The sequence below is a fragment of the Suncus etruscus genome, chromosome 5, assembly GCF_024139225.1.
Source record: "Suncus etruscus isolate mSunEtr1 chromosome 5, mSunEtr1.pri.cur, whole genome shotgun sequence".
Lineage (NCBI taxonomy): Eukaryota > Metazoa > Chordata > Mammalia > Eulipotyphla > Soricidae > Suncus > Suncus etruscus.
In genome coordinates, this window is record NC_064852.1 from 78,878,684 (window position 1) to 78,906,521 (window position 27,838).

The 27,838-nt window shown below is 33.3% G+C and overlaps 1 protein-coding gene across 1 annotated transcript in view; it reads left to right on the forward strand.

Annotated features, from left to right (window-relative positions):
* SLC4A10 (solute carrier family 4 member 10) overlaps positions 1-27,838 on the forward strand; it is a 337,987-nt gene that overhangs the window by 206,664 nt on the left and 103,485 nt on the right. The window contains 3 exon segments of the mRNA XM_049773345.1: positions 6,880-7,068; positions 22,063-22,151; positions 23,042-23,131. Coding sequence (XP_049629302.1) covers positions 6,880-7,068; positions 22,063-22,151; positions 23,042-23,131 — 368 coding nt within the window.

Consider the following 27,838-nt stretch of genomic DNA (forward strand, 5'->3'; position numbering starts at 1 on the left):
AGCCTTTGGAACAGTGGTAATAGGTCTTCTTTAAATGTTTGATAGAATTCACCTGTAAATCCATCTGGGCCTGGGCATTTGTTCTTAGGGAGTTTTTTAATTACCTCTTCAATTTCCTCTGAAGTGATTGGTCTGTTTAGACTTTCTAGATCTTCCTTTTCCAGTCTTGGAGGAGGGTGTTTGTCCAAGAATCTGTCGATTTCTACTGGGTTCTCTAGCCTACTTGAGTATAGTTGTTCATAATATGATCTCATGATATGTTGTATTTCTTGGGGTTCTGTTGTAATCTCTCCCCTTTCATTTGTGATCCTAGTGATTTGGGTGTTTTCCCTCTTTTTTTTGGTGAGTCTCGCCAATGGTTTGTCTATCTTGTTTATTTTTTCGAAAAACCAACTCCTGGTCTCATTGATTTTTTGTATTGTTTTCTTAGTTTCGATATTGTTTATTTCTGCTCTGGTTTTTTATTATTTCTTGCCTTCTGTTTGTGGTTGGATTTCTCTTTTGCTGTTGTTCCAATTCTTTGAGGTGATCTTTTAAACTGTTGGTTTTGTTGTTTTCCTGTTTCTTGACATAGGCCTGTATTGCTATGAGTTTCCCCCTAATTACTGCTTTTGCTGTGTCCCATAGATTTTGACATGTTGTCTCTTCATTGTCATTTGTCTCAAGGAATCTTTTTATTTCTTCCTTGAGTTGTTCTTTGATCCAGCTGTTGTTAAGCAGCATGTTCTTTAGTCTCCAGGTATTAGTTTTCCTCCATTGCTTCTTCTTGACATCAATTTTAAGCTCTGTTGCATAGTGATCTGAAATGGTACTTCTAATTATCCTTACCTTTGTGATCTTACATAGGTTGGCTTTGTATCCTAAGACATGGTCTATTCTGGAGAAGGTTCCATGTGGGTTTGAGAAGAATGTGTATTCTGCTTTCTGGGGATGGAGGGCTCTATATAAGTCTGTTATCCCTAAATCTTCTAATTTTTCATTTAGAGCTCTTATTTCTTTGCTATTTTTCTGCTTGGAGGATCTGTCCAGTGGTGATAGTGGAGTATTGAGGTCCCCTACTATTATCACAATTCCCTTCATGTGTTTCTCCAGGTTTGCCAGTAGTTGCCTCACATATTTTGGTGACTCTACATTAGGTGCATAGATATTGACCAGGGTTAGTGTTTCTTGATCTAATGTTCCCCTGACCAGTAAGTAGTGACCCTCTTTGTCTCTGATCACTTTCTTGAGGTTGAATACAATTTGGTCTGATATAAGAATGGCTGTCCCTGCTCTTTTTTGTTTTCCATTGGCCTGAATAATTACTTTCCATCCTTTTATTCTAAGCCTGTGCTTATCCTGTAGCTGTAGGTGTGTTTCTTGCAGACAGCAGAAGTCCGGTTTATTTTTCCTAACCCAGTTCTCTACTATGTGTCTTTTAATTGGAGAGTTTAGTCCGTTTACATTTAGGGAAATTATTGATAGAGAGGACTGTTGTGCAGTTGTATTGTGTGGAGTGGTTGTTGTTACAATCGGGGGTTTGGATTGTGTAATTCTTCTCTGAGTAAGTCGCTTAGGATCGGCTTAGTTTGCACAAATAGTTCAAGTTCATTCATGTTTGAGAATGTTTTTAGTCTGCCCTCCCATATGAATGATAGTTTTGCTGGGTATTGGACCCTGGGTTGGAAATTTCTTTCATTCAGTCGTTTAAATATGTCATTCCACTGTCTTCTTGCTTAAATTATTTCAAATGGGAGATCTGGTTTGATTCTTATGTCCTTTCCTTTGTACTTGAGGTTTTTTTTCTCCCTTATTGCTTTCAGGAGTTCCTTTCTCTTTGTTTTTTGCCATTTGGATTATTATGTGTCTTGGTGTGGGTTTATTGGGGTCTACTTTATTAGGGACTCTCTTGATTTCTTGGATTTGTCCTGAATTGTCTTTCCAGAGGGTGGGAAAGTTCTCTGTTATTATCTCCCCGACTACCTGTTCTACCCCCTTCCCTATTTCCTCCCCTTCTGGTATACCCACAATTCTTAGATTGTTTCTTTTGTCCTTGTTGATTAGATATTGGATTTTTCCTTCCAGTGCTTTGCCTTTTATTTCTTTGTTGGTTTCTTGATCATTTTTTGATTGCAGTTTTCCTTCGAGTTCTTCTATGTGCTTCTCCAACTCTGTGTTTCTGCTCGTAAGGCTTGTTACCTTGTCTTTTAATTCCTTCACTTCTTTTTGTATGGACTCTCTCATGTTCTTTGACATTTCTTCTTTAATTTGGCTGATTCGTTCGTCCATGGATTTTTTATATTCGGTTGTTAGGGTTTCTTTTAATTCTTTTAGTAATTCTTGCATTTCCTTCCTCATGACTGCTTTTAGGTCTTCTTCCCGTGGATCTGTGCGCTTTGGTGGACTTGGAAATTTGATAGGGTTTGTCATGGTGTCTCCAGTTATTAGCGATTTCCTTGCTTTACGCATTGTTCTTTGTATTTAATGGTGTATTTTGGAGTGCTGTGGCTTCTAATTTTGGCCTGCTTTGGTCCCCTTCCTGAAGGTGTTTCTAGAGGGGCCTGTTGGGTGAGTTTGTTGGGCCTAGCCCTTTCTCCTCCCCTTTGCTACCTAGAGTGCAGCCTTCCTGCTGTGGGTCTTGTCCCTTTCTGCTCCTTATTTCTGTCAGCGGTGCAGTTCCACTCCTGGCCACAATGGTTACTGGCGCTGTTGAGCCTAGCTCTCAGTCCCCCCTCCTTTCTCTGGGAGTCAATGGAGCTCCGCCCCCTCCACGCCTCCCTTGAAGGGTTCCCTCAGTTCAACCCTTCAGGCTCTGTCCTCACCCTTGGGGAGTCCCTGGTCCACTCCAGGGTCCAAGGAGGTGGACTGCTCTAGTTCCCCTGCGAGTCCAGATGGCTGGCCCTATCTCTCCCGTCTGTTCGGGTCGCTCAACTTGACTTTCTAGTCACCCACCTGGGGGAAGGGAGTCACTCAACCCTCTCTGGCTGGCACGCAGGGGTTCCTTGGGGAAGGGTTCGTCCCAAATGCCGCGCGCAAAGAGACAGAAATTCCCTCACTCACTCCTCCAGCCGGCCCGCCAAAGGGTCCGACCCAAACACCGGCGCAAAGAGACAGAAATTCCCTCACTCACTCCTCCAGCCGGCCCGCCGGGGTCCCTAGGGAAAGGGTCCGACCCAGACACCGGCGCTAAGAGACAGAAGTTCCCTCACTCACTCCTCCAGCCGGCCAGCCGGGGTCCCTGGGGAAAGGGTCCGACCCAGACACCGGCGCAAAGAGACAGAAATTCCCTCACTCACTCCTCCATCCGGCCCGCCAAAGGGTCCGACCCAAACACCGGTGCAAAGAGACAGAAATTCCCTCACTCACTCCTCCAGCCGGCCTGCCAGGGTCCCTGGGGAAAGGGTCCGACCCAGACACCGGCGCTAAGAGACAGAAATTCCCTCACTCACTCCTCCAGCCGGCCAGCCGGGGTCCCTGGGGAAAGGGTCCGACCCAGACACCGGCGCAAAGAGACAGAAATTCCCTCACTCACTCCTCCATCCGGCCCGCCAAAGGGTCCGACCCAAACACCGGCGCAAAGAGACAGAAATTCCCTCACTCACTCCTCCAGCCGGCCCCTCTTTACACTTTTTAATGCGGCTCTTCTGTGTGCCGGGGGGGCGGCTGCTCCAGGAGTCAGGACTCTGCTCCTAGCCTCCCTCTGTCAGTGCGCGCCCTGTGTGCAGCTCCGGCTGTCAGCTCCACATAGCTCCAGTCGGGTCATGCGGATACTTGCATGCAGAATATTCTCAATAAAAACTTATTGAAACTAAAAACAGTGTACCATCCTATGTATTTTCGGTTTTAAAAATGTGGCTCTCAAAATAAATTTCAATTGTGGTTTTGGCGAGATTTGGCTCAGTTGGGAAAAAAAGGTTGCCTACCACTGAGTTAGGGAAATAACCACTAACAACTATCATGACAATCTTAATGAGTGAGAGAAGTAGAATGCTGTCTCGAATATAGGCAGGGGGGGTTGGAAAGGAGGGAGGGGGAACATTGGTGGTGGGAATGTTGCACTGGTGAAAGTGGATGTTAGTTTATCACTGAAATCCAACTACAATCATGCTTGTAATCATGGTGCTTAAGTAAAGATAAAAAACAAACAAAAATATTCATATAGGTTATTTGTTTTAAAATTACTTCCTAATTATATTTATATATTTTATAGGCAGTTTCTTGTTAATCTCTTCAAAATTATCAATATGAAGAAAATATTTTCTAGGTAGTGTGTAGATCTTAATCTAATTCTCTCAATGAGAATTAAGAATAAATTAGAACTGAAACCAAATTGTACTATGAACAGATGATGATTTCTCATAGATATCCACTCACTACAAGACAATATTCTTAATGAAAGAAAAACAAATAGTTCCACCTAATATAATATGCTAATTTAAGTGTGTGTGAGTTATCATGTGTTTTTAAAATGCCTCTACTATTATTATCCTTGGTCTATAGATAAAGATTCTCATAGCAGAATTCTTACCAAACTATAGAATTTAAACTTAACATACGTGCACATTTCTCAGCATATTTTAACATTAAACATTAAGAGCAAAATATTAATAGATGACCTTTAGAGGACAGATATTTATATAGAATCTATAAAATATTACAATTACTAAAGACTTATTCTGTAGTCAAACTGATTTGATCTTGATAAAAATAATTGTCTGATTAGAATGAGAAAGAATTTTTCATTCTTGAGGAACTATTTTTACACAGTTTTTGCAGAGCCAGTTTAAATACTGGATGAGTCTGACCTAGTTATCCTTTTTTTCTTGCTTCTTCTCTTATCCAGATTCTGGCATTGTGCTTTGGCAAGCTGGACTCTATTATTTAGGCATCACAGTATGCTGAGATTGTAGAACTTGACTCTGAGCCCAGAGCCATTATGGTCCATTATCTTTTTCTACTTTTCAAGGTTGATGCTAATATATAATGTAGCGGTGATAAGAACAGTGTGAAAATAGTGAATCTTTCATGTTTAAATCTCACCTTAGTTTGTAGTTTTCTTAAGCAACATGATTAACTTTTAGGTCAGTAATATATTATTTGATGTTATTATACTGCAAAGGAATTTACTGTGTATATTTTTGGCTCGTTAGCAGAAGAGTGTTTTTGTTTTCTATATTATTTCTCTTATGGAAATTGTTTCAAACGAAGATATTTCTAGCAAAACTGGCTAGTGACTTAGCAGGTTTTTAGTGCAAAATCTGGAAAAATTGTACTTCAGTAAGGATTAAAAACTATAACCCTTTTACATGACTTACTACATGATTGATTTTAGCTTAGAATACTGAATTTGGGGCTGCGTGATAGTACATCAGTTAGGGCACAAGATTTGCATGTAGATGGCTCATGTTCATGTCCCAGCACCTTGTCTGATCCCCCAATCCCAGTCTGAGTGCAGAACTAAGAGTAAACCCTAAACAGTTCCAGGTGTGGCCTAAAATCCCAAAATAAATGTTAACTTTTTAAAATATTAAATATTAAATATACATCATGCTTTCAGAAGAAATTTTCATATAATAGAATCCATTAGGTACTTTAATAATCTAATTTACCACTTATGTTATACGGTATAGGATACATATTTTTTTTATAGTTTCCCATTTAAACAAGAATTTAATGTAAAATCACAGAAACTGAGTTTTTTTTTTCAAATTAATACAGAATTAGTAAACCACTGGTATCCAAAGAACTGAGAAATAAATTTAAGTATTATTCTCTAATATACTTTTCAGAACTGAAAGGGATTTAGGTAATTTTAATAAAAGTTATGACTAACTTTAAAAGTTCATTCAACCTATTTTCTTTAGAACCACTTGCTTGTGATAAAGCAGAGTTTATTCTGTGTCAAAAAATAGTTTACTGCTTGATTTTGTACAATTCATGAGTTAGGCAGTTACTGATTTATTAACATAATTGAAAGATAAATATACTAATAATTTGTTGCATGAAATTATATGGAATTATAATTTCAATTTTCATAAATATATTTTATTAAAACACAGCTATGCTCATTCCTATTTCTGTTGCTATTAAAACATTAAGCTTAAGCTTTAAATGTAGTATTAAGTAGTTTCTACAAGATCATATGGACCAGAAGGTTAAAATATATATTATCTAATCCATAGAAAAAGTTTCTTAACTTTTGCTTTAGATAACTGAGTTAAAATAAAGGTACATTTTTTTTATTAGTCTAAGAGATTTTTGATAATCTTATCTCCCTGGCTTGGCAATTGATTGTAGGAGAGTTTGTTTCTGAGCATGGCAAAGGGAGATTTTCTTTTAAGAGAAACTCACAAAACCAAAGATTACAATTAAATTCTTTTTAAATATTTCTTTTTGGCCTTTAACTTTGACTTTAAGGAAAATCATCCTGAAATTAAAACTTATATTTTATGTTTTTAGTTTGAATTAAGAATAGGAGGAAGATGACAGAATCACAGAGAAAATATAGAACTTGAATCAGTATAACTTTTTGTTTCTATTATATGAGACAATACAATTCATCATTATTGGTAGTTTTGTTTGGTTTTTCTAGGTTTTTATTTTAGAAATTATCCAAATGGCTTCTATTTGAGATATTGTTCTTATAAAGTTAAATGCATAAACATTTTGTAAGATTAGTATATCAAATTGGGATTTTTTGTAATAAAAAAGTTATCCATTTTTATTTGAGCAATTTTCCTACAAAATAAAATAAAATGTTTATAAGATCATATTTAGAGATCTTTAAAGGAATCGTTTCTATTTAATTATGAAGTATTATATAGTCATACATAGAGTCAGTGGCTCACTAATGACTAACAGTATGAATGCCAAGTTAATCTTCCTGCCTTACCTCTTCAGATATGGTCCTTGACCAACAAGTGAGCTCAGGCCAGCTTAATGAGGATGTGCGCCATAGAGTCCACGAGGCACTGATGAAGCAGCATCATCACCAAAATCAGAAAAAACTCACAAACAGAATTCCCATTGTTCGCTCCTTTGCTGATATTGGCAAGAAACAATCAGAACCAAATTCTATGGATAAAAACGGTAAACTCTCTCTTTACTGTATTTGCCTATGATAGATCTCTGAATTACTGAAGTGCTTCTGGACCCTTTACAATATTTTGAGTATGACATAATGAAATCAATAGTATTTTTAGGATTTTCTTTTCATAGACAGAATTATTTTTAATCGTTAGCATCAAATTTTAGTAGAGAATTTAAGTTTTAGTAAAAGACAACTTAAGTATGTAAGATAAATGTTTATCTGTTAAGTAGCTATGGACTTAAAAGTAGCAAAATTAATTAAGCATCGGTTGCATCCCAAGCAAGAACCTAACCTTTTGTAATTCCTTGACAATGTAATGTAACACTTCGATTATGCTATAGATCAGTGGTTTTCAGCTGCTTGTGTGTGGAAAGCTGCTGGTTTGCATATACAACAAGGTTAAAAACAATGCCAGAAATGGTCTTTTAAAACAAATAATAAGCGATAACATTTTGTGTTTGTGGAAAAAATTGGTTTTATGTTTTTCATAGTGAACAAACTTTATTAACTATACTGATTACATTAGCTTGATTTTCAGTTTATGGGTCCGTTGCTATTGGTAATGTTGCATCTTCAATGCTCGTGAGTGAGGCCCCGCATTTAACAACATCTTTGCTTACCAACAAAGATTTGCTTTCTAGCAATCATGAATACCTATGGTATGATCTTTAGAGTGTTTTTATTATATCTATGTTTTCTTCTTCCCTTGCAAAAATTTGTCCCATTATCATTTACATAAGAAATTGCTTAAGATCTCTTGCTATCATTTTCAAAATAAATTTATAATGAAGATTACATAAATGTGTTAAATTTCTACCAACAAAAGTTCCCTATTCTAAAATAAAAAATAAAAAAGTATTTTCACATGCTTGATAATAATGATACAAATTTTCACAAATAGACTGAAGTATATGTATTGATATTTTGTAATGTCTTAATGTAGTTTCACTTCTATTTTTAGAGATTTCAGAAAAATTTTACATATAAATATATGAAAATGAGTTTCCTCCAGAAGACATTTTAAAACCAATTTCATCTGATTAAATACAATACATGCAATTTAATAGAAAATGCTTCAACAAATTCTGAAGTTATTACTATTATCTAAGAACATAGAATCAGTTATTAATGGCCGAATAATTTTTGAAAAGTTCTTTAGGTTTTAAAAGACTTAAATCACAATGAAAGTCATTTTCATTATGAGTCTGCAATTGTGAATATATTAAGCTCAGTGAATATATCATAAGCATTTTATAATTTATATCAACTTGTATTTATAGGTTCTGAACATTTTGAGAAATATTGCTTGATTTGAATTATAACAGTTTTAAAATATACTTACATTCTACATGATAATTTTCTTAAAATATATTAAACATAAAAATGCAATATATAAGCTGGAGAGATAGCACAGTGGTAGGGCATTTGCCTTGCATGAGGCTGACCCAGGAGGGACCTGGTTCGATTCCCGGCATCCCATATGGTGCCCCTGCCTACCAGGTGTGATTTCTGAGTGCAGAAGCAGGGAGTAATTCCTGAGCACCGCTGGGTGTAGCCCCAAACCAACCAACAAATCAATCGATAAAGTTAAATAAAATGACAAACATTTTAAAATTTATGAGATCTGTTATTATTAATATTATATTCTTATAAAATTACTAATATTTATTTGGTAGGATGATATTAAGCAAATAAATTAATCTATATACTGATTTTATTATAGTATAAAATGGTATAATTTCAAAAACCTTAATCAAATATTTACATGAACCAGAGCTAATGCTTAATGAAATAAACATTTTATAAAAATAAGCTACTGTTTTCATTTCAGAACAGTTTTTTCTGGAAATTTAACAATAAAATAAATATCTATAAGCAAACATTAAAGATCTTTTATCATCAACTAGCTATAATTTATACCTCAATTTTTATGATAATGTGTATTACAAAATAATTTAGTCATGTTTGGGTTTTAGAGGGAAAAAGATATTGTTTTTACTGGATAGATAATTTATTGAAATTAGCTGTAAACTTGACAAACTATTTGCTATTGCTTCACTACAAAAGATACGAGAATTATAGACATAAATCACAAAGCTACAAATAGACTTCACAGAAACAAAGTTTTCTGCTTTTTGTCTTACTCAGGCAAATGCTTAGTTTCTCTAAAAGTTAGAATATGAGTAGTTCAGAAGTGATTCTGTCACCATCTGTACATCAGCTTTTATCTGAACACATATGGACCCTATTGTAGCATACATTAGAAAAAAACTTGGGAACATTTCTAATAAGATTCGTATATCCAATTGAATATTGTTGTCAGAAGAGGTTTACTAGACGTAGGCTTATGCCACCCTCTTATGACTCTGTCTTGCTTCCTCACACACTTTGCATAATTATGTGTTGAGAATTAAAAAAAATATATTTATTTTATTAAAGCACGGTAATTCAGTTAGTTGTAGTTGAGTTTTAGACTTAAATATTTCAGCATTGATACTATTACCAGTGTCAACTTCCCTCCACCAATGCTCCTATTGCCTCCCATAAATCTCTAATACCCTGAAATTATGGTCTCATATTTCAATGTTGTTGACTCTGTGATTTGGATATTTAGTTCTATATTTTCTTAACACAACCAATGTACCGGATTCCCTTGACTCCTTATCCTTGTTGCTTCTCTTCTTTTCTCCTCTTCCCCCATTCTCTTTTCTTCTCCTGGTACTCTGGGGCCAAGGATAATCTAGGCACCTTCCATTAAACCATTGCATTCCTTCATGCAGTTATTCTAAACATGTGATACCATCCTGTACTTACCCTTCTTCTCTTGCCTTCCAATTCTATCCATATTTCAGAGAATTGCATCAATTTATCTTTCCTGTAGCTGTGTTTTTATTGTGTATATATATATATTTATGATCTACTTATCTGTCATTGACTACCTAGGTTGATTCCAAATCTTAGCTTTTGTACTGAATGTTGTAATTAGTAATGGTGTGCATATATGTCCTTTTTGAATGGATATTATTCTGTCCCTCTGATAGCTACTCCAAAGTAGAAATGATGAGTCGTATGGCAATTTAATACTAAGTTTACTGAGATCCTTTCAGATGGTTTTCCAAAGGAGTTGAACCAGGTAACATTCGACCAGCAATAGATGATTGTTACTTTTTCACCACATCTCAGTAATTTTGATATGTTTTGTTCTCACAGGTGTACGATGATATTTTATCTTCATTGTGATTTTATGATAGTGATGATGAGCATTTTACATGTGCCTGTTTTCCACCTCTCACTCTTTCTCAGAAAAGTGTCTGTTCATTTCCTCTCCTCATTTTTTGGGATGGAATTTTTAAGATATTCTTTTTTGTTAATCTTTGTGAGTACTTTCCATTCTGGAAATCAACCCTTCATCTAATATGTTGAATGCAAATATTTTCTTCCATTCAGCTATTTTAACCCATGTATCTTTTGCCATACTGAAACTTTTTTTTTTATGCTTTGGGCCACACCTGGTGGCACTCAGAAGTCACTTTTTGCTCTGTGCTCAGAAATTATTCCTGGGAGGTTTGGGAACCTTATGGGATGCTAATGATTCAACTCAGATAGGTTGAGTGTGAGGAAAATGCCCTAACCAAGAATCTTTTTAGTTTGATATAGTCCCACTTTTTTGTTGTTTTGATTATATAGGCTTTGCCAATGGCATCACATCATTGAAGACTCCTGCCAGGTCTAGTCTTAGAGTATTCTAGCTATATTTCCCTCAACTTTATATAGTAAATTTATATCAAAGTCTTTGATCTACTTTGAATTGACATTTGTGTAAGGTGTGAGATATGGAGCAAGCTTTAATTTCCTACATGTGGTTATTCAATTCTCCCAACACCATTTGTTGAAGAAATTATCTTTATCCATTTGCTGCTCTCAGCTCCTTTGTAAAATATTATCTGGTTATATGGTGGGTTGTTATTGGATATTCTTCTTTTTCTTTATTTAAGCATCATGATTACATATATGATTGTAGTTGGTTTTAGTCATAAAAATAACCCTTCACGAGTGCAACAGTCTCACCACCAATGACCCTATCTCCCTCCTTCCCCACCTCCTCCCTTTATTTGAGATAGGCATTCTACTTCTATCACTCATTAATATTGACATGATAGTTATTGTAGCCATCTAACTTGATTTATTCAGTAACATACAATTTTGGTCACAATGATTTTATAGTATTCTTCAAGTTATGTATGAGATGCCTCCTTGTTTTTTATATTTCAGTATAAATAGTTTTGATTATCTGGACTCTTATGATTTCACAGAAACTTCATAATTGACTTTTAAAACCTTAAAGAATATTGTTTGAATTTGGATAGGATTTGTGTTGAGTTTTTTTTTTTTTTTTTTTTTTTTTTTTGTGGTTTTTGGGTCACACCCGGCAGTGCTCAGGGGTTATTCCTGGCTCCAGGCTCAGAAATTGCTCCTGGCAGGCACGGGGGACCATATGGGGCGCCGGGATTCGAACCGATGACCTCCTGCATGAAAGGCAAATGCCTTACCTCCATGCTATCTCTCTGGCCCCTGTGTTGAGTTTTTATAGTAGCTTAGCTATGGTCATTTTGACAATATTGATTCTTCCAATCCATGAGCATAGAATTTTTTTTTCCATTTTATAAGGTCTTCAGTTTATTTCTTAAGTGTTTTGAGGTTTTCATGGCATGCGCATCTCACCTCCTTTGTTAACTCCTAAGTATTTAATATTCTGAGACACTACTTTAAATCGGATAGACTCTTTTGATCTCCTCTGATTATCATTTATATATAAGAATGCAGGAATCATTTTGAATTGACTTTGTAGCTGCCCACTTTGCTGTACAGGTTTATTATTTATAGGAGAATTTTATTTACTCTTTAAAGTAAATGATCTTCAATGTATATCATCATGCCATCTGCAAATTGAGGTAATTTGATCCTTTATTTTCTAATTGGATCCCATTGATTTCCTTTACTTGCCTGATTACTGCTACTAGGACTTCTAATCTATATTGAATAAAAATAAATATCCTTGCCTTGTGCCTGATTTCAGTGGTATTGCTTTCAATTTTACTATTAAGAATAATGTCTATTATTAAGAATAATATTTAGATTGTAATAGATAACTTTTACACTTGAATAAGATTCTTTTCAACTATTTTACTGGGGATATTTTTTTAATCAGGAGTAGGTATTAAATTTTTTTAATTAATATATTTTCTTTTACTGATTAGTGTACTAAATTAATTTATTTGAACAATTTGAATTTGAACTATATAAATTTGAATTTACATTGAACAATCCTTGCACCCTTAAAATGAATCCCACTTGGTCATGGTGTATGATTTTTTGATGCACTGTTGGAAAGTTTGTTAAGATTTTGGAGAAGATATTTGCATTTATGTTCAGCAAAGAGATTGGTCTGAATTTTTCTTCTTTCTTCTTCTTCTTCTTCTTCTTCTTCTTCTTCTTCTTCTTCTTCTTCTTCTTCTTCTTCTTCTTCTTCTTCTTCTTCTTCTTCTTCTTCTTTTTTTGGTGATACCTCTCTCAGTTTTGGATATTAGTGTAATGTAATTTATCCTAGATTATGTTTCCTGTGTATTAGAGAAAATTGTGTTTTCAGTTTTTTGAGAATGGATGGCTCTGTATAAAGCTCTGTGCAAGCTCTTCTAGTTTCTAATTTAGAGCTCTTGTGTCTTTACTCAATTCTACTTATTGTATTTATCTAGTGTTAACAGTGGTGTGTTGAAATCTTCCAATACAATTATGATTACATACATATATTTATTTAGATTTTTGAGGACATGTCTTACAAACTTTGTGGACCCAACATTTGGTGTGTTTATGATGATTTAAGATAGCAATTCTTGTCTGTTACCAGGATCTTTTAGTATCCAACTGTTAATTACTTCTTTTCAATTGAACACAATTTGGTATAAGTATGGCTGTTTTAGCTTTTATTATTTTCCACTAGCTTGCATCATTTTACTAAATGCCTGAGTCTATGCTTGTAATTTTAGATGTATTTGCAATAAGCAACAATGAATGAATTTTGTTTCCTGATTTATCCCACCCTTCTGTGTCTTTTGTTGTGAGATTATAGTGCATTGACATTCAAGAATATCATAGATTTAAAAAGTTGTGTTTCCATTTTACTGTGTAGTGTTGTTGCTTCTACAATTGACTTTATTGATTTATGTAAGTGGCTTTTAAGTATTTCATTCAGATTCACTTTGTATATCACATTTTTTCCAGTTCTTATTTGTCTGAGAATATTCTTCTTCCAATTTAAATTATTCCTTCTTCTAATTTAAATGATAACTTTTAGGGTAGTAGACTCTAGGTTGAAAGTTTCTTTTATTCAGTAATTTTTGTCATTTCACTTTTTTCTTACCTGTACTACTTCATGTAGGTGATCTGTTGTGATTTTTTATGCTATTTCCTTTATAATTAAGGCTTTTCTTTTCTACTGCTCTTTTAAGAAGTTCATGTCTTTCACTAGCATTGATTATTTTGATTACGATATGTCTTGGTATTATCCTGGATCTGCCGCAATCAAGGCAAATGCCCTACCAGTGTTCTATCTCTCCAGCCCATTCTGTTTGAGTCTACTTTGTTTGGTACTCCCTCTTTTTGTTTGTTTGTTTTCTTTGTGTCACACCCAGCAGTGCTCAGGAGTTATTCCTAGCTCTACACTCAGAAATTGCCCTGGCAGGCTCGGGGGACCATATGGGATGCAGGGATTCAAACCACAGTCCTACTGCATGCAAGGCAAATGCCCTACCTCCATTCTATCTCTCCAGCCCCGCTACTCATTCTTTTGGACACTTGAATTTGTACAGCTACTTCACTCTTTAGAGTGGGGAAAGTTCTTATCTATTATCTCTCCCACCACTTATTCTTCTTATTTTTTCCTCATCTAGAGTTTTTCTTACTTGGAGATTATACTCCTTGTCTTTGCTTATGAAGTTCCTTAGATTTTCTTCCATCCCTCTGCTTCTATTTTCTTTTTTAAATTTCTTATCAATGTTGGTTAGTGTTTTGTCTTCAAGTTTGTCTAATACAGTTCTCTCCCTATAGGATTCTGCTACTTGGGATTACTTGTGTGTTCTTGCTAGTGACTCTTAATTTCACTGCAAGCACTTGCTTAATTTCTTAAGTGCTGTTGAGTGTTGATTTTAGGTCCTCATAAACCAGACTCAAATTTTTTAATGAGCTTGCAGATTTACCTCAGTTTTGGTCCCACTAGCTTTAAATGCTGCTGAGTTCCTCAGATTTCCCATTGTTTTCAAGTTTTTTTTTTTCAGTATTAAAGGTAAAGTTTAGATCTCCAGTTTCTTAAGAACTGATTTGTTGAATTGTTTATAGCAGACATTTCCTACTAATAATACATCTGTTCAGGTTATTTTTCTTAACATGATATGTTATTTGAGTATGACAAGGAGATTGTTAACTAGTTACTTCATGGAGTTAACTAAGATAGAAAGTTTAAGAAATAGGAGTGGTTTAGCATTTAAAGAATAGGGGGACGTGAGATGGGTAAATCCCTGAATAAGGAGCAAGATATGACAGCAGGACAGAAAAATGGGGTTTCCAGGTTTGCAGATGTGTGACTACATGGGGTTTCAGGGTGAGGAGGGGCAGATTAGAGCTCTGCTGGACATTAACCTAGGCTTAGAAAATATGGTTGTGACACAGCTATGTATTGAAAATCCTGAAAATACTCATAGTCTTAACCAATTTAAAAACAAATTTCTTACCCAGATGTGGGTGTAAAGTGTGAAAGACCTTTCTTACTAAGATTCTTAGTCTATTTTGGAACTAAAATAATCGACCAACTCTGTATAAAGATAAAAATTAATAGCCAATATAAATTTGACATTCTGCTTCAAAATATAAAAGAGTTCAAGTCTATATATTAGTGCAAAGAAATGCAAACAAGGTTTAAGACATCTCTATTTAAAATAAATTTATTTTAGAAATAATGTCCTAAATATTTTTAAAATTCCCTTAAGTACTATAAACAAAAAATAACAAAAAAAAACATTATTTTCTTATAAAGTTCTAGAATAGGATTTAAATAACATAAAGATGCAAAAAAATATTGAATCAGAACATTTCCTTCCCAAATATAATGGTTCAAATAAACTTTCTCTTGTGAAATGACACACTTTATTTTTGGAGATGAAGCAGTTGAAATTGCCTTGAAAAGGAATTGATGGTTATGTAAAGAAATCTAATGGAGCCATACAGAATAAGGCTTCTGCTTCCTTTATTGACTTGTTTCTTTAGCACAAAAATACTAATGGTAGTATTATGGTAGAATTAAACATTGAAATTGTATTTTGAATTAAAATCTCTCTTTTTTATAGATTGTTTATTAAAAGAATAATTCTTTGCTTCTCTCCTCCCTAGTCCACATTATTTATCACTTTTATTATATATTAGTGATTTGTGGTAATCTTTCTGTCTCACCTTCAAATGCACTAGCTTTATTTTTATATTCTACACATTCTCTTAAGGGCTAAGATTCATGATGCTATGGATTCACCATGCGTTTTTAATGCTACCATGCTGTGTTTAACTTTCACTTTTCATTAAGCATCAAAACTGTGAGAATTAAATGTCTGATTCTGATGTTTCAATAAAAGTGACAGTTACATTTGGCAAAACAACAGCAAAAGTAATAGAAAAATAATATTTTCTTTAACATTAGAACATTGAAAAGGGTATGGGTGAGAAGTAGTAAAAGTAAACATGTAAAGAAGTCTTTAACAAGCCAGAGGGAATAGAAGAATTTTTTTTAAAAAAATTAAAGACTTGTATTAAATAATCTAGAAAAATATCAATCTTTATTATTTTGGGTCATATATTCAATTATACTAGAAGAAATACGATTTAAAATATAATGTAAAATATTATTATCCTTGTGGACAAATTTTATATTAAAAAATCAGAAACTTAGCTCCCTTAATTGTGGGTAACTTCATTTAGTTTTTGTTCTTTACTGAAATTTCTTCAGATGTTTTCTCTTTCTTTATCTTAGTACTTTCCAGTTATAACTTTATTTAGAATCTTAAAAATAAGTTCAAACAAAGTATGGTTTTTTATTTTACTCTTAAAGCTAATGACTATAAAAGACTTATATTTGAGAATATGGATTTCCTATTAATTGAATAAGAATAGATTCTAGGAGTCAGAGCAGTAGTACAGGGGGTAGGATGTTTGTTTTCATGTGACTGCCTGGATTTGATCTGCAGCATCCTATGTTCTTCCCGGGGACTTATGGAATTCCTGATACAAAGCCAGTACCCCTGATCACTGCTGGGTGTACTCCTCCAAAAAAGGATCCTAATATTAATTTGAGATTGATCCTTTATTTCATTCCTTAATGTTCATGTATGTATTGTGAATAAGTTTTATTTATATCTTAAGTGTATTGTGAATAAGTTTTTATTACCCTGGAGATCAGTTTGTTTTATAATCATTTCTTTTAAATGTGATTTTATTTTTAGATGCAGTGTTTGTGTGTATGTTTAAATATTTAAAGGTTGTCTTGTTTTTAAAATACTGAGGTGTCATAAAATACTAGAAATATAAAAACTAACTCCTTCATAATGGTAGTGTTCTAGTTAGGAGAAAAGAAAAGAAATTTTTTTTCTACAAAGAAAAAAATTAGAACAATTATTTTTATAACTATATAATATATGCCTTTAAAGATTCATAAAATTATATTATTTGATATTGTATGATAAAGGTATTTTTCTACTATAATAAAAAAAACTCAAGGTGACATTGTTGATGCAGCCATTGAATCATAAAGGCTATATTTTAATTTGTTTTGGAATTTAAAGACTTTTAACAGCAAAAATATTTCTGTGTGTATTTAAATTAGTAATTTCTCATAATACATGGATTATTTTCAGGCATACTATTTTTCTCCAAATTTAATTATATACATATTTTCATGTTTTAATATAGATCACCTAATCAACACTTTCTAAATATTTAGCCTTTCTTCATATTTTCTATTTCCATGAATAAATGTATTGTTGCACATGTATGTAATTTTGTCATTCATCTTTATATTTCTTTATTTTGCTGTCTTGTGTCTGTCTCTAACAGGCTCATCTCATCTCTGTACCTCCCTCATCTCCTAACCTTTGGGTACTCTAAATGCGTTGAAGGTTTCTGAGGTAGTGTAAACCAGCTTGGTCTCTAGGTTAATAATTATGTACCTTATGTCTTCATCCCAGTTTCCTTCTATTAGACATTATTTTCAGTAAATTTAAAAAGTAGAAAATAGTAATATGTTTAATCTATATATATTTCTTCTATTGATTTGAATTTGGCCACGCAGAAATTTAAAAAATGTCATTTCCCAATAATGATATACGTGATTTATTTAAATATGAAAGCTATTATAAAAGAAAAATGAGTCAATAAAATACTTAGTAGATTGTTTGACAACTATTTACATTTGTATTTTAATAATAAATAATTTAGTGGAATAACTTAGATCATTATATATTTTTGATGTAAGCTCACATTCTTCTCTACACATTATGATGATTACTTTATAATGATTATTCATTTCACAACATAGTGAAAAACTACAGTTTCAAAAAAAAGAAAAGCAAACTTGTTTTCTAGCCGCCTAAATTACTCATAATTTTCTTCTATTCTTTCCCTTAGAAAAGCAGATGGTCTACAACAGCTTTTTATCTGACTTACATATGATTTCTGCAAAGAGGTCCAGAGAAAAAAGTTCTGTACTCAAGGAAAATTCAATGACTAATATGAGTGCTATATAATATGCACTTAAATTAATAATAACTATTACAAATATTAGAAATTTGGATTTAAGTTGATAACTATTTGTGTTTAAAAGCTTGGGAAACAATTGTAATAAATACCTAAGGAAGATGTTATATTTCTCATATGCTTATATCTCAGATATTTACATTTTAATATTTATGGATACTTCCCAGGAAATACTAATTGTGCCCACTAAATAGTTGTTAAATAATTACCTGAAGTGTAATAAGGTTATTTTGTTATTAAATATACTTTTTTTAAGGAATAGCAATCTTGATACCTCAAAATTATTTAGCTTTAATAGATAGAATTAAACATTATAATGACATCACTTATGGAATATATTTAAAATATGGTCAGTTACCAGTGTGAAAGTAAAGGTAAAATATGAAAGTTGAGGGCTGGAGAGATAGTACGTAGGTGAGGATAATGTGTTTTTCTTGTGTGGGATATTCCAAACATCACTTGGCCTATCCCCAGCAACACTAGATATGGCTTTGGAAGTACTCTGAACATCAGATCCTTTGAACCTTCTGGCCTAATTGATTGCATATTGCTGTTAGTGGCCCCTGAACCACTGATCAGTCTTTGAGGACTCCAGAAATAAATAAAATAGAGAAAATTAGTTTTATGCAAAAAAAAATAATGAGCAAAATATTTTTGCTCACAGGTATAGTGACATACTGATTAGAAAAAACTATCATAACCAATGAGCATGCATAAAACTTCTACACATATATGAGTGGTAAATTCCAGGCAAATATTATTTTGTCTGTGAGAGAGATAAATTGACAAATTCTTTTTTATTCTTTTTGGAAATGAAAGACATTCATTTCTGGTTGAAATGAAATGTTCTACATGAAGTTTGTCATTTTTTTGGCTTTTTTTGGGTTCACACCTGGCAGCACTCGGGTTACTACTGGCTCTATGCTCAGAAATCACTCCTGGCAGGCCCAGGGGACCATATGGGATGCCGGGATTTGAACCACCGACCTTCTGCACACAAGGCAAATGCCTTACCTCTATGCTATCTCTCCGGCCCCAAGATTGCTATTGTTTTAGACTCTATAAGAAAATAAGAATGTCTTTGCAGAACCTAAATTTACTGATTTTTGGTATGTAGCATTAAGTTAATGAAAGTCATTTTGAATTTCATTATATTATTTTCGTCTGGTATATAATAATAATAATAATAATAATAATAATAATAATAATAATAATAATAATGATAATTGAAATAGCCTAAAGAAATACGTGCTTAAGAGCCAAGAGATAGTACAAAACTTTCTGAATGGGTTTTAACTCCAAGCATTGTATATGGTATCTCTAGTACTACCAATAATAGTCATTGAGTACAGATCCAAAAGTAATTCCTGAACACTGATGAGTGCGGCCCTCCAAATAAAAGAAAAAATATAAAATTAAATAAAAATAAATAATTTATAAACAACGATTATAGTTAACTGTTATAAAAATCAATTCATAAGATATCCAGTAGTTCTGTAGACTATAATTCCTGTGATTTCGCAAAAATATGAATAATATGAAGATGTGTGAATACCAATGTTTAAAATGCATTGCATGAATTGAAGGTAATTAATGCAGTAATTCTATTTTTATTATGTACATAAAACATGCTATTCAATTTCTTCAAATTTGAAGTCATATCATGTTTCTCTTCAATTCAGTCTCTTTAAAAATTAGTAATTTACTTTGGGTTGACTCTTCTTTTGTATGTTGTTGATTAAATATTTTTACGTACTTTAATAGTACACAAAACATATCATTACAAGAAAGCGCATATTTTCCTGTATAATTTCTCCATACTTTGAATTTTAATTTAATGTCAATTTTTCAATACTTTGAGCTACTCAACCTAACAAAATATTCAGTAAAGTTAGGTTTAAATGTAATTTTGTAACTTATGAAAATATGGATAAATGATGTGAAACTGGTGATTGAAGACATCTGTTAGAACAGAAATGCATTATGTAAAAGGTTTTTAAATATTACACTTATTATTTTGAGAATGATAAATTAAATGGCTGCTAATGAACAGTTCACAGTCATAGCTGCACATTGCAATTAGAAATGGGAGAATAAAAATAACTGATGCAGCTTAAATCTGTCTTTTTCTAGCTTATATGTTGCTTGGGATATGCTATAATTAGAATTTGTGTACATGGTTTGGGATGGCTTTGCTTTAAAAATTATAATTTAACTCTCTACCGAATGTTTTATTATACTTTATTCAGTAAAAGTGGAGAAATATTTAAATTTCAGAGTAATTTGAAGCTCATTCGATTTTGACAGTACAACAAATATAAACTAAGAAATATGTTTTTGAAACAATAAATGTTTCTTCAATGCCACAGGAAAATTATAGTATAATTTGAACAAAAATTTTAGTCACATTTTATATATTTTAGGTTTCCAAAAATATGAAATTTTAAAAGATAATTTAAAAAAATGTGTATATATGCTAATAGTTTAGAGAAATTCAATTAAGTACAGATTATAGAAATTGGAGGTGTGTCTAATACTGACTTTTCAATAAAGTTAGAATTTATGCAAAATAGTTATAGGGGCTGGAGAAATAGCATGGAGGTAGGGCATTTGCCTTGCATACAGAAGGATGGTGGTTCGAATACTGGCATCCCGTATGGTCCCCCGAGCCTGCCATGTGCAATTTCTGAGCATAGAACAAGGAATATTCCCTGAGCACTGCTGGATGTCACCCAAAAACCAAAAAAATATCATTGTCTTTGGGGTTGGAGCAGTGGCGCTAGTGTTAAGGCATCTGCGTTGCAAAGGCTAACCTAGGAGGGACCTCATCGCGGTTAGATCCTCCGGTGTCCTATATGGTCCCCCAAGCCAGGAGTGATTTCTGAGCGCATAGCCAGGAGTAACCCCTGAGTGTCACCGGTGTGGCCCAAAAACCAAAAAGAGTTATATCTAAAGAGAGAATATTTCAAATGTCCAAAATATACTGTGTATGCAAGTAGTATTTCAGATTCACCAAATTCTGATAATCGTGTAGTTTGTTTTGTGAAAGTCAGTTGTCACCTCGCATTTCACAGATTGTTATGTATAAGTCCAAGGAGAGTTTAAAGAAGAGATGCAAGCAAGCACCATTAATTTTTCTCCATCAATTTTTAAACATGGGTAGATTTCAGATGAGTTTTGACTGCAACGATGGTTTTGTCCTTTGTTACAAGCAATCATCACATTTCTTACTCTACTGTGCACTAATACCATAATTTTCCTCAAATTGAGTAAAGACTAAAAATTAATTAGGTTACCAGTTAGTGTTCATAAAAAACTAAAAATTCAAATATATTACTTTTTTCATGCAGACCAATATCAGTAGTCTGTGCCTGAGACTTGACCAACCATAAAGTCATATTTACACTGTTTACACTGAGTGAGGTAAAGGCATTTCCTACTGAATGTCTCACATGGAAATCTCTTTTAAGTTATTGTCAAATAATATAGCTAATTTATTTTCATAGATAATAGAAATATAGATATTATAGGTATTTTCAAATAAATATTCTTTTCATTTTTATAGTGGTCATATGCAACATGCTTGTGGGACCTAGCAACATTGTACCAGATGGTACTTGGGGACCCTATGGTTGGGATTAAATCTTCATATGCTCAACATGTTGCTTTATCCTTGGACTATATTCACCTTTTGCCCCACTTTTTAACCTTTACACTTTCAATTCTTTTAAACTCTAAGCTTAAATCATAAAATATATTAGTCCTGTCATATAGAGGAAACAATTTAGATAATATCAATATTATTTAGAGATCAGTGATATAAATAAAATTTAGAGGTCAGTGATATTTTAAAACCAGGATTAGATTTAAATTTTTCTGTAGGCAGTCTTTCTTCATAGAGAATGATCACTTGAAAATTTTAACCTGAAATTTGGTTTACTTTCTCTTTTGTCTGAGTTCTCCCATTTCTATATGTAACTGATACAAATCTTTGTATTGCTATAGTTCTACTTATATTGGCCCTCATGCTTACCTCATAAACCCATTAAGAATCCTATGTTAGTCTAGTTTAATTCATATCTAAATCAATGTCAGAATTATGTAAGTAACTGTCTGTATTCTGTAATAACAATCTCTTTTAGCAGGTCAGGTTGTTTCTCCTCAATCTGCTCTAGCCTGTGTTGAAAATAAAAATGATGTGAGCAGAGAAAACAGCACTGTTGACTTTAGCAAGGTAAGCTTTATACTCCCTCTTACTTCAGTAAGCAATGAAATACTATTATTACCCATTTTAAGAAGTGTTGACACAATTTTTTGCATGTACTATATGCAGTACTTGATACTGTTATAGGTAATACTAGTGTTTAAGATCACATGTAAAATTTTGCTTAGTCACAAAACCAAATGTATAAATTTTATTAGACTTCACGTTTCAGCCATTTGACAAAAAGTATCTCTTCTAGCACAAAGAACAACTAGACCTCACAATTTAATTATTGTTCAAAATTCTTAGTCTTTTTTTCCAAAACCACTTCTCATCTATTTGTAAAAAAGTAAATATTATAAGATAGAACTTTATGAACAGCATTAATCTAAGTAAATACTAGAATAATGCAAAAGGAAGTTTTGAATAAAAAATAAAGACTATCTCCTTTTAAAAGGCTACTGCTAATATGTAAACGGTTCAAATGGAATTGCTACTTAAGTGTCTCCAAATTAAAATAACTAATCTGTGAAAATGTGATTTTGATAGCAAATTTTTGACATTATAAAGATGCTAAGCAAATGATAATTTAAATGGGAAAGAGTACTTTTAGTATTGACCCACAAATAAAAGGGATTAATTTTCTCTAAGTGGCTGAAACCATAGTAATTCACTATTTTTTTCCCCTTAAACCCTTATCACTGGCAAAGATAGTAACAATGGGATAATGTGGGAGTGGGAGAGAGCAGCCTGCATCAACCTTAAGAAAAGATTAGCCACCAGCTCCTTGTTGCTATTTTAGAATCTCTCTGCCAGTGCCTAATGGTCTAATGCTAGTCGTGTGCATGCTCTCCCTCTGGTGCCTGGTGAGTTTCTGGGAGCATGGTGTACCAGCTTACCTCTGTTAATTATGCGTGCAGGGACTGGGAGGCCAACAAAAGGGGCACACTAGTCCATGTGGGATGAAACAAAAGCATGAAAAAGGACCTCCACACCCGCAAGAGAGAGAGGTGAGGGTACAACTTGGCTCTGTTTTCACAGTGGTTCAAAGCTCAGCTCATTTCACTGTTTGGAGACAAGTCACTCAAATATTGAGCTAGTAAATACATCTCATTTGCTGCTCCAAAAACATCTTATCAAGACATTACATCTTCATTCATCCGTAGTTGAAATAAAATTGTCACAAACCGCCATACATTTAATTTTTTATATTCTTCATTTACAACAATATCTTAAAAGCAATGGCATACAAAGTTGCTTACTTATTTTTATAAGCATTAACAGTATAACAAGGGCAAATTTAACATTCTCAGAAACAACAATAAATCACATCCTTTCAGATAAATTACCTTTTAACTTTTTAAAAGCTATGACCCTTTGGCACTGCTTTTGCATCTCCACATCATTTTGCTTCTAGTTGTTTGACCTATCTTTGCGATTTTCAAATATGCTGTTCACATTTGAAAGAAAATGAAGATTGCCAAGAGGAAACTGCTTTCATCCTCAACTCCTCCCACCCCCACAGAGTTAGGAAAAGCTAAAAAATAGATTTCTAATACTTCTCTTTCTTACTACATTTCCAATTACTGCATTCACTCTCTTATTGGGCAAGTTTCTACCTTTCTACTCTGTGCCAGCTGTCCATGTTTCGCATTGTGTTGTCCCTTACTTTGGCATATTGAAGAAAACATGGTTTGAGAAAACACATAAGATCTTAGTTTTTTAACTGTAGTATTTAAAAGTTGTCTTAGAGAATTTCCTGGACTTGTAAAATATTTATAATTTTTTGTGCAGGTTAAATGATAAGAAGCAGGGATCCTCAAACTTTTTAAACAGGGGACCATTTCACTGTTGTCCCTTGGACCATTGTTGGGCCAAACTACAGTTGCTTAAAAAAACACTATGAACAAATTCCTATGTACACTGCACGTATCTTATTTTGAAGTAAAAAAAGAAAAGGGAACAAATAAAATATTTAAAATGAAGAACAAGTAAAATTCACAAACTTACCAGTATTTCAATGGGAACTATGTACCTGCTTTTGGCAGGCTGTACTTTGAGGACCATTACTCAAGACTAAGAGGAAGAGTCCAGAGGCAGAGAGAAGAGGGAAGTCAGAGAGTGCAGCGCATATCCCACACATGCACATTGCAGACCAGGGCAGAGTTGGCTAAGCTGCTAAGCGAGCTGGCAGCTGCTAAAGCACCTGATGGGTCGGATAAATGTCCCCACTGGGCCACATGTGGCCTGCAGGCTGTAGATTGAGGACCCCTGATATTAAGTATGTAGTAGACTAAATGGCATATAATAGACTTTTAATGAATAATACATAATATTTTAATGATAATAAAATTATTATTTGGGATCATATCCAGTGGTGCTCAGGGATTAGTCTTTGCTCAGTACTCAGGGGTCACTCTGGAAGGTGCTTGCAGATTAGATCTGGGTCTTCTGTATACAAACCTGTGCTCCTGTACATTGAGCTATCTCTTTGGCTCACTATTACTAAAATTATTGTTGTTTATTTTGTTAGTATAGATGAAAATAATAAACATTAGTGTCAAAAATAAATACTAGACTAGAATTTAGTCTATATTGATTTATACTGAATCTATATGGTTTTGAACAGCTGAATTATATTTATTGAATATGTTTTGGGAGATTTAAAATAATTTGTGGCTTTAGATCTTAATTTTTATGTGTTGAAAAAACTAATTTAATACTTTATAATCTGTAAAGCTAAAATATTAAGACTTGGAAAACACCAGTATGATTCATTATTTATTATTATTATTATTATTTATTGGTTTTTGGACATATCTGGAGATTTTTTTTTGCTTATTTTTGGTTTTGTGTTCAGGGTTCACTTCTGGTAGGGCTTGGGGATAATATGGGGTGATTGTGATCCAACCTGGCTCAATCACATGCAAGGCAAGCTTCCTACTGTCACTCAAAGTTATAGTGCAGGGTTTTTCAGAAACTGGACTTCAGATTTCTTAATCTATTGGTTTCAATTTTTAGGGTTATCAAAGCCCAATTAGTTTTTACATTTAATAATTTTATGTCTTTTCTATAGATTTCAGACCCCCCCAAAACATTGTAATGTTAAAGGAAAACAATTTTTACTCACTGTATATGACTTGATACTGTGTTATATATATATATATATATATATAAGATACACATGTAATATATATATATATACACACACAATCTAAATACTGTTTTAATGGAGCTAGGGATTGAACACAAGTCTCTACAAATGACAATACATGTGCTTTTTGACCATGTTATATCTCTGGCTCTAATCACATGATATGTTTTAAACCTTTGCAATTAATTGGCCCATCAAATCTATTCATTTAGGAACTTATAAAATATAATCTGAGTTGTCAGATATTTTTCTCCCTATAAAATTTGAAAGAGCAGATGTGTTGAAGTATTCTATGTTTTACTGCTTAATTGACATGTAGAAGATGGCTATTTTAGTAATTACTAAGTTTTAAGTGTTGTTTTCTTATTTCAAATGAGTCAAAGAAGATGTTACACTATTTTCTATGTTTGAAGAATTTTCTTCTGTATCTAGCTTTGGAATGTAATACACATCACAAAGAGTTGAACTAATAAATCTTAGAACTAAAAGAAGCCTTAAATATCCTAATTTAAAATTTTTTAATTTTATTTTATTGGAACCAGTTTGATTTACAGAGTCCATTATGGTTGGGTTTCTGACATATAATGAATCAGGGCCAATTCCACCACCAGTGTCGACCTCCCTGTACCATGCTCTCAGAGTGTATCTCAACCACCACTCTTTGCCCCCAAGCCTGTCAGTATAGCAGGCCCATTTGAAGTTTAAATTGTTAGAAGTTAGGTCTCTTGATTCCATTGTTATTGACTTTGGCTTGGTTATTTAGTTCTGTCTTTTTTTTTTTTTATTTCTACCAGTGCAACTGAGTCCATTTGACCCCTGGCCCTCGTCCTTTCATATATGTGTTTCTCCTCTTCTCAGTTTCTTTCCTTCTCCTCACTATACTCTAGAGCCAAGGGAAAAATTATCATTTAGAAATATGAATTCCAGGGGGATAAGAAAGTTTCTCTTGTTCACTGGCTGGTTGATGTCACAACACCACCTCTCTTTAGAGAATTCTATTCATTTTCTTGTATTTCTATAGAGGGCTTCAGACAAACTTTCTAAGGTTCCACCTGATTTTCATTCCTTTTTCTGAATGTAGCTTTTTCAGACATTTATAATTCCACTGATTTTCTGTGTTTATTCTCTATTAATATAGCTTTTGTTATTCACAGCTAAAGTACTAATGACCAGAAGAAACATCTCTTCTTTCTTAGTAGAAAGGCTTGAAGAACTTAAAAGCATGCATGCAATTTAAGATTTGCAAGAGTATGAATTTATTTAAGACTGTTCAGAATTAGAACAGCCTATGACATTTGTTTTGTCCATACAGGTGTCTGGGTCCAGTTGAGAGTTATTTTAGGTATATAATTAAACTTAGTTCTTCAAAAGAACATTTTAGAGCGTTAAATTATGCTCCTTAAAGATTGCTCTTTTTGTATTAAATTTTAATATTAATTTAAAAGGCATTAAAGTTCAAGAATTGAATATTAACACAAACACAAAAATACAAGGTCATTCAAAGAATAATATGTAATACTATGCAGGGGTCCTCAAACTTTTTAAACAGGGGGCCAGTTCACTGTCCCTCAGACCATTGGAGGGTCTGACTATAGTAAAAAACAAAACTTATGAACGAATTCTTATGCACACTGCATATATCTTATTTTGCAATGAAGAAACAAAACAGATACAAATACAATATGTGGCCCGTGGGCCATAGTTTGAGGACCACTGCATAGAGTCTGCTATATCCATTTTAGGAATAATATAAGGAAATAACTATAACATAGTGTTTACTCCAAATAGATATTTAATTATAGTTTATTACATTTAAAAGTTAATATAGGGCTAGAGAGATAGTATAGCCAGTAAGGCACTTGCCTTGTATGCTACCAATCTGAATTTGATCCCCCAGCATTTTATATGGTTTTCCAAGTACTGCCAAGACTAAGTCCTGAGTGTAGAGCCAGGAGTAACCCCTAAGCATCAGTGGGGTGACCCCAATTCTGTCCTCAAAAAGCTAATATAAAGACATTAATTTTGAAAATTTTGAAGTGAAGAAAAAAGTGTACGGACCTTACACTTTTTAATAAAAATTAAACTGTGCATATTCTATGTATTTCTTGATTTCTGGATTTTATTATATTGCATTTAAAAATTATTGCCACCTTTCGGTGGCACACACTCCAATAGTTAAAATTAGGGTATTTCTCAAACAGTAAATGAGATATAGAATGTTTTCTAGGTGGAATTTAAATATCTTATTAGCAATGTAATGGGCATCGCCAATATAATTTAGATTGTGCAGCCATTGTAGATTTTCCTTAAAAGATATTTTCCATTTTAAATGTTATTATGTATTTACATTATATTATTATTTTTTCTATTAGATGAGTGAAATATGAATTTTAATTGTTAGTTTTGTTTTTGAACCACACTGAACAGCTTTTAAGTTTCATACCTATCATTCCTAGGCAGGGGCTCAAGGTACCGTATATGGTGCTGGGAATCAAGCCTATATCAACTACTTGCAAAGCAAGACTATTGCCTGCTACATTATCTCTAAAAAGAGGAACATCCC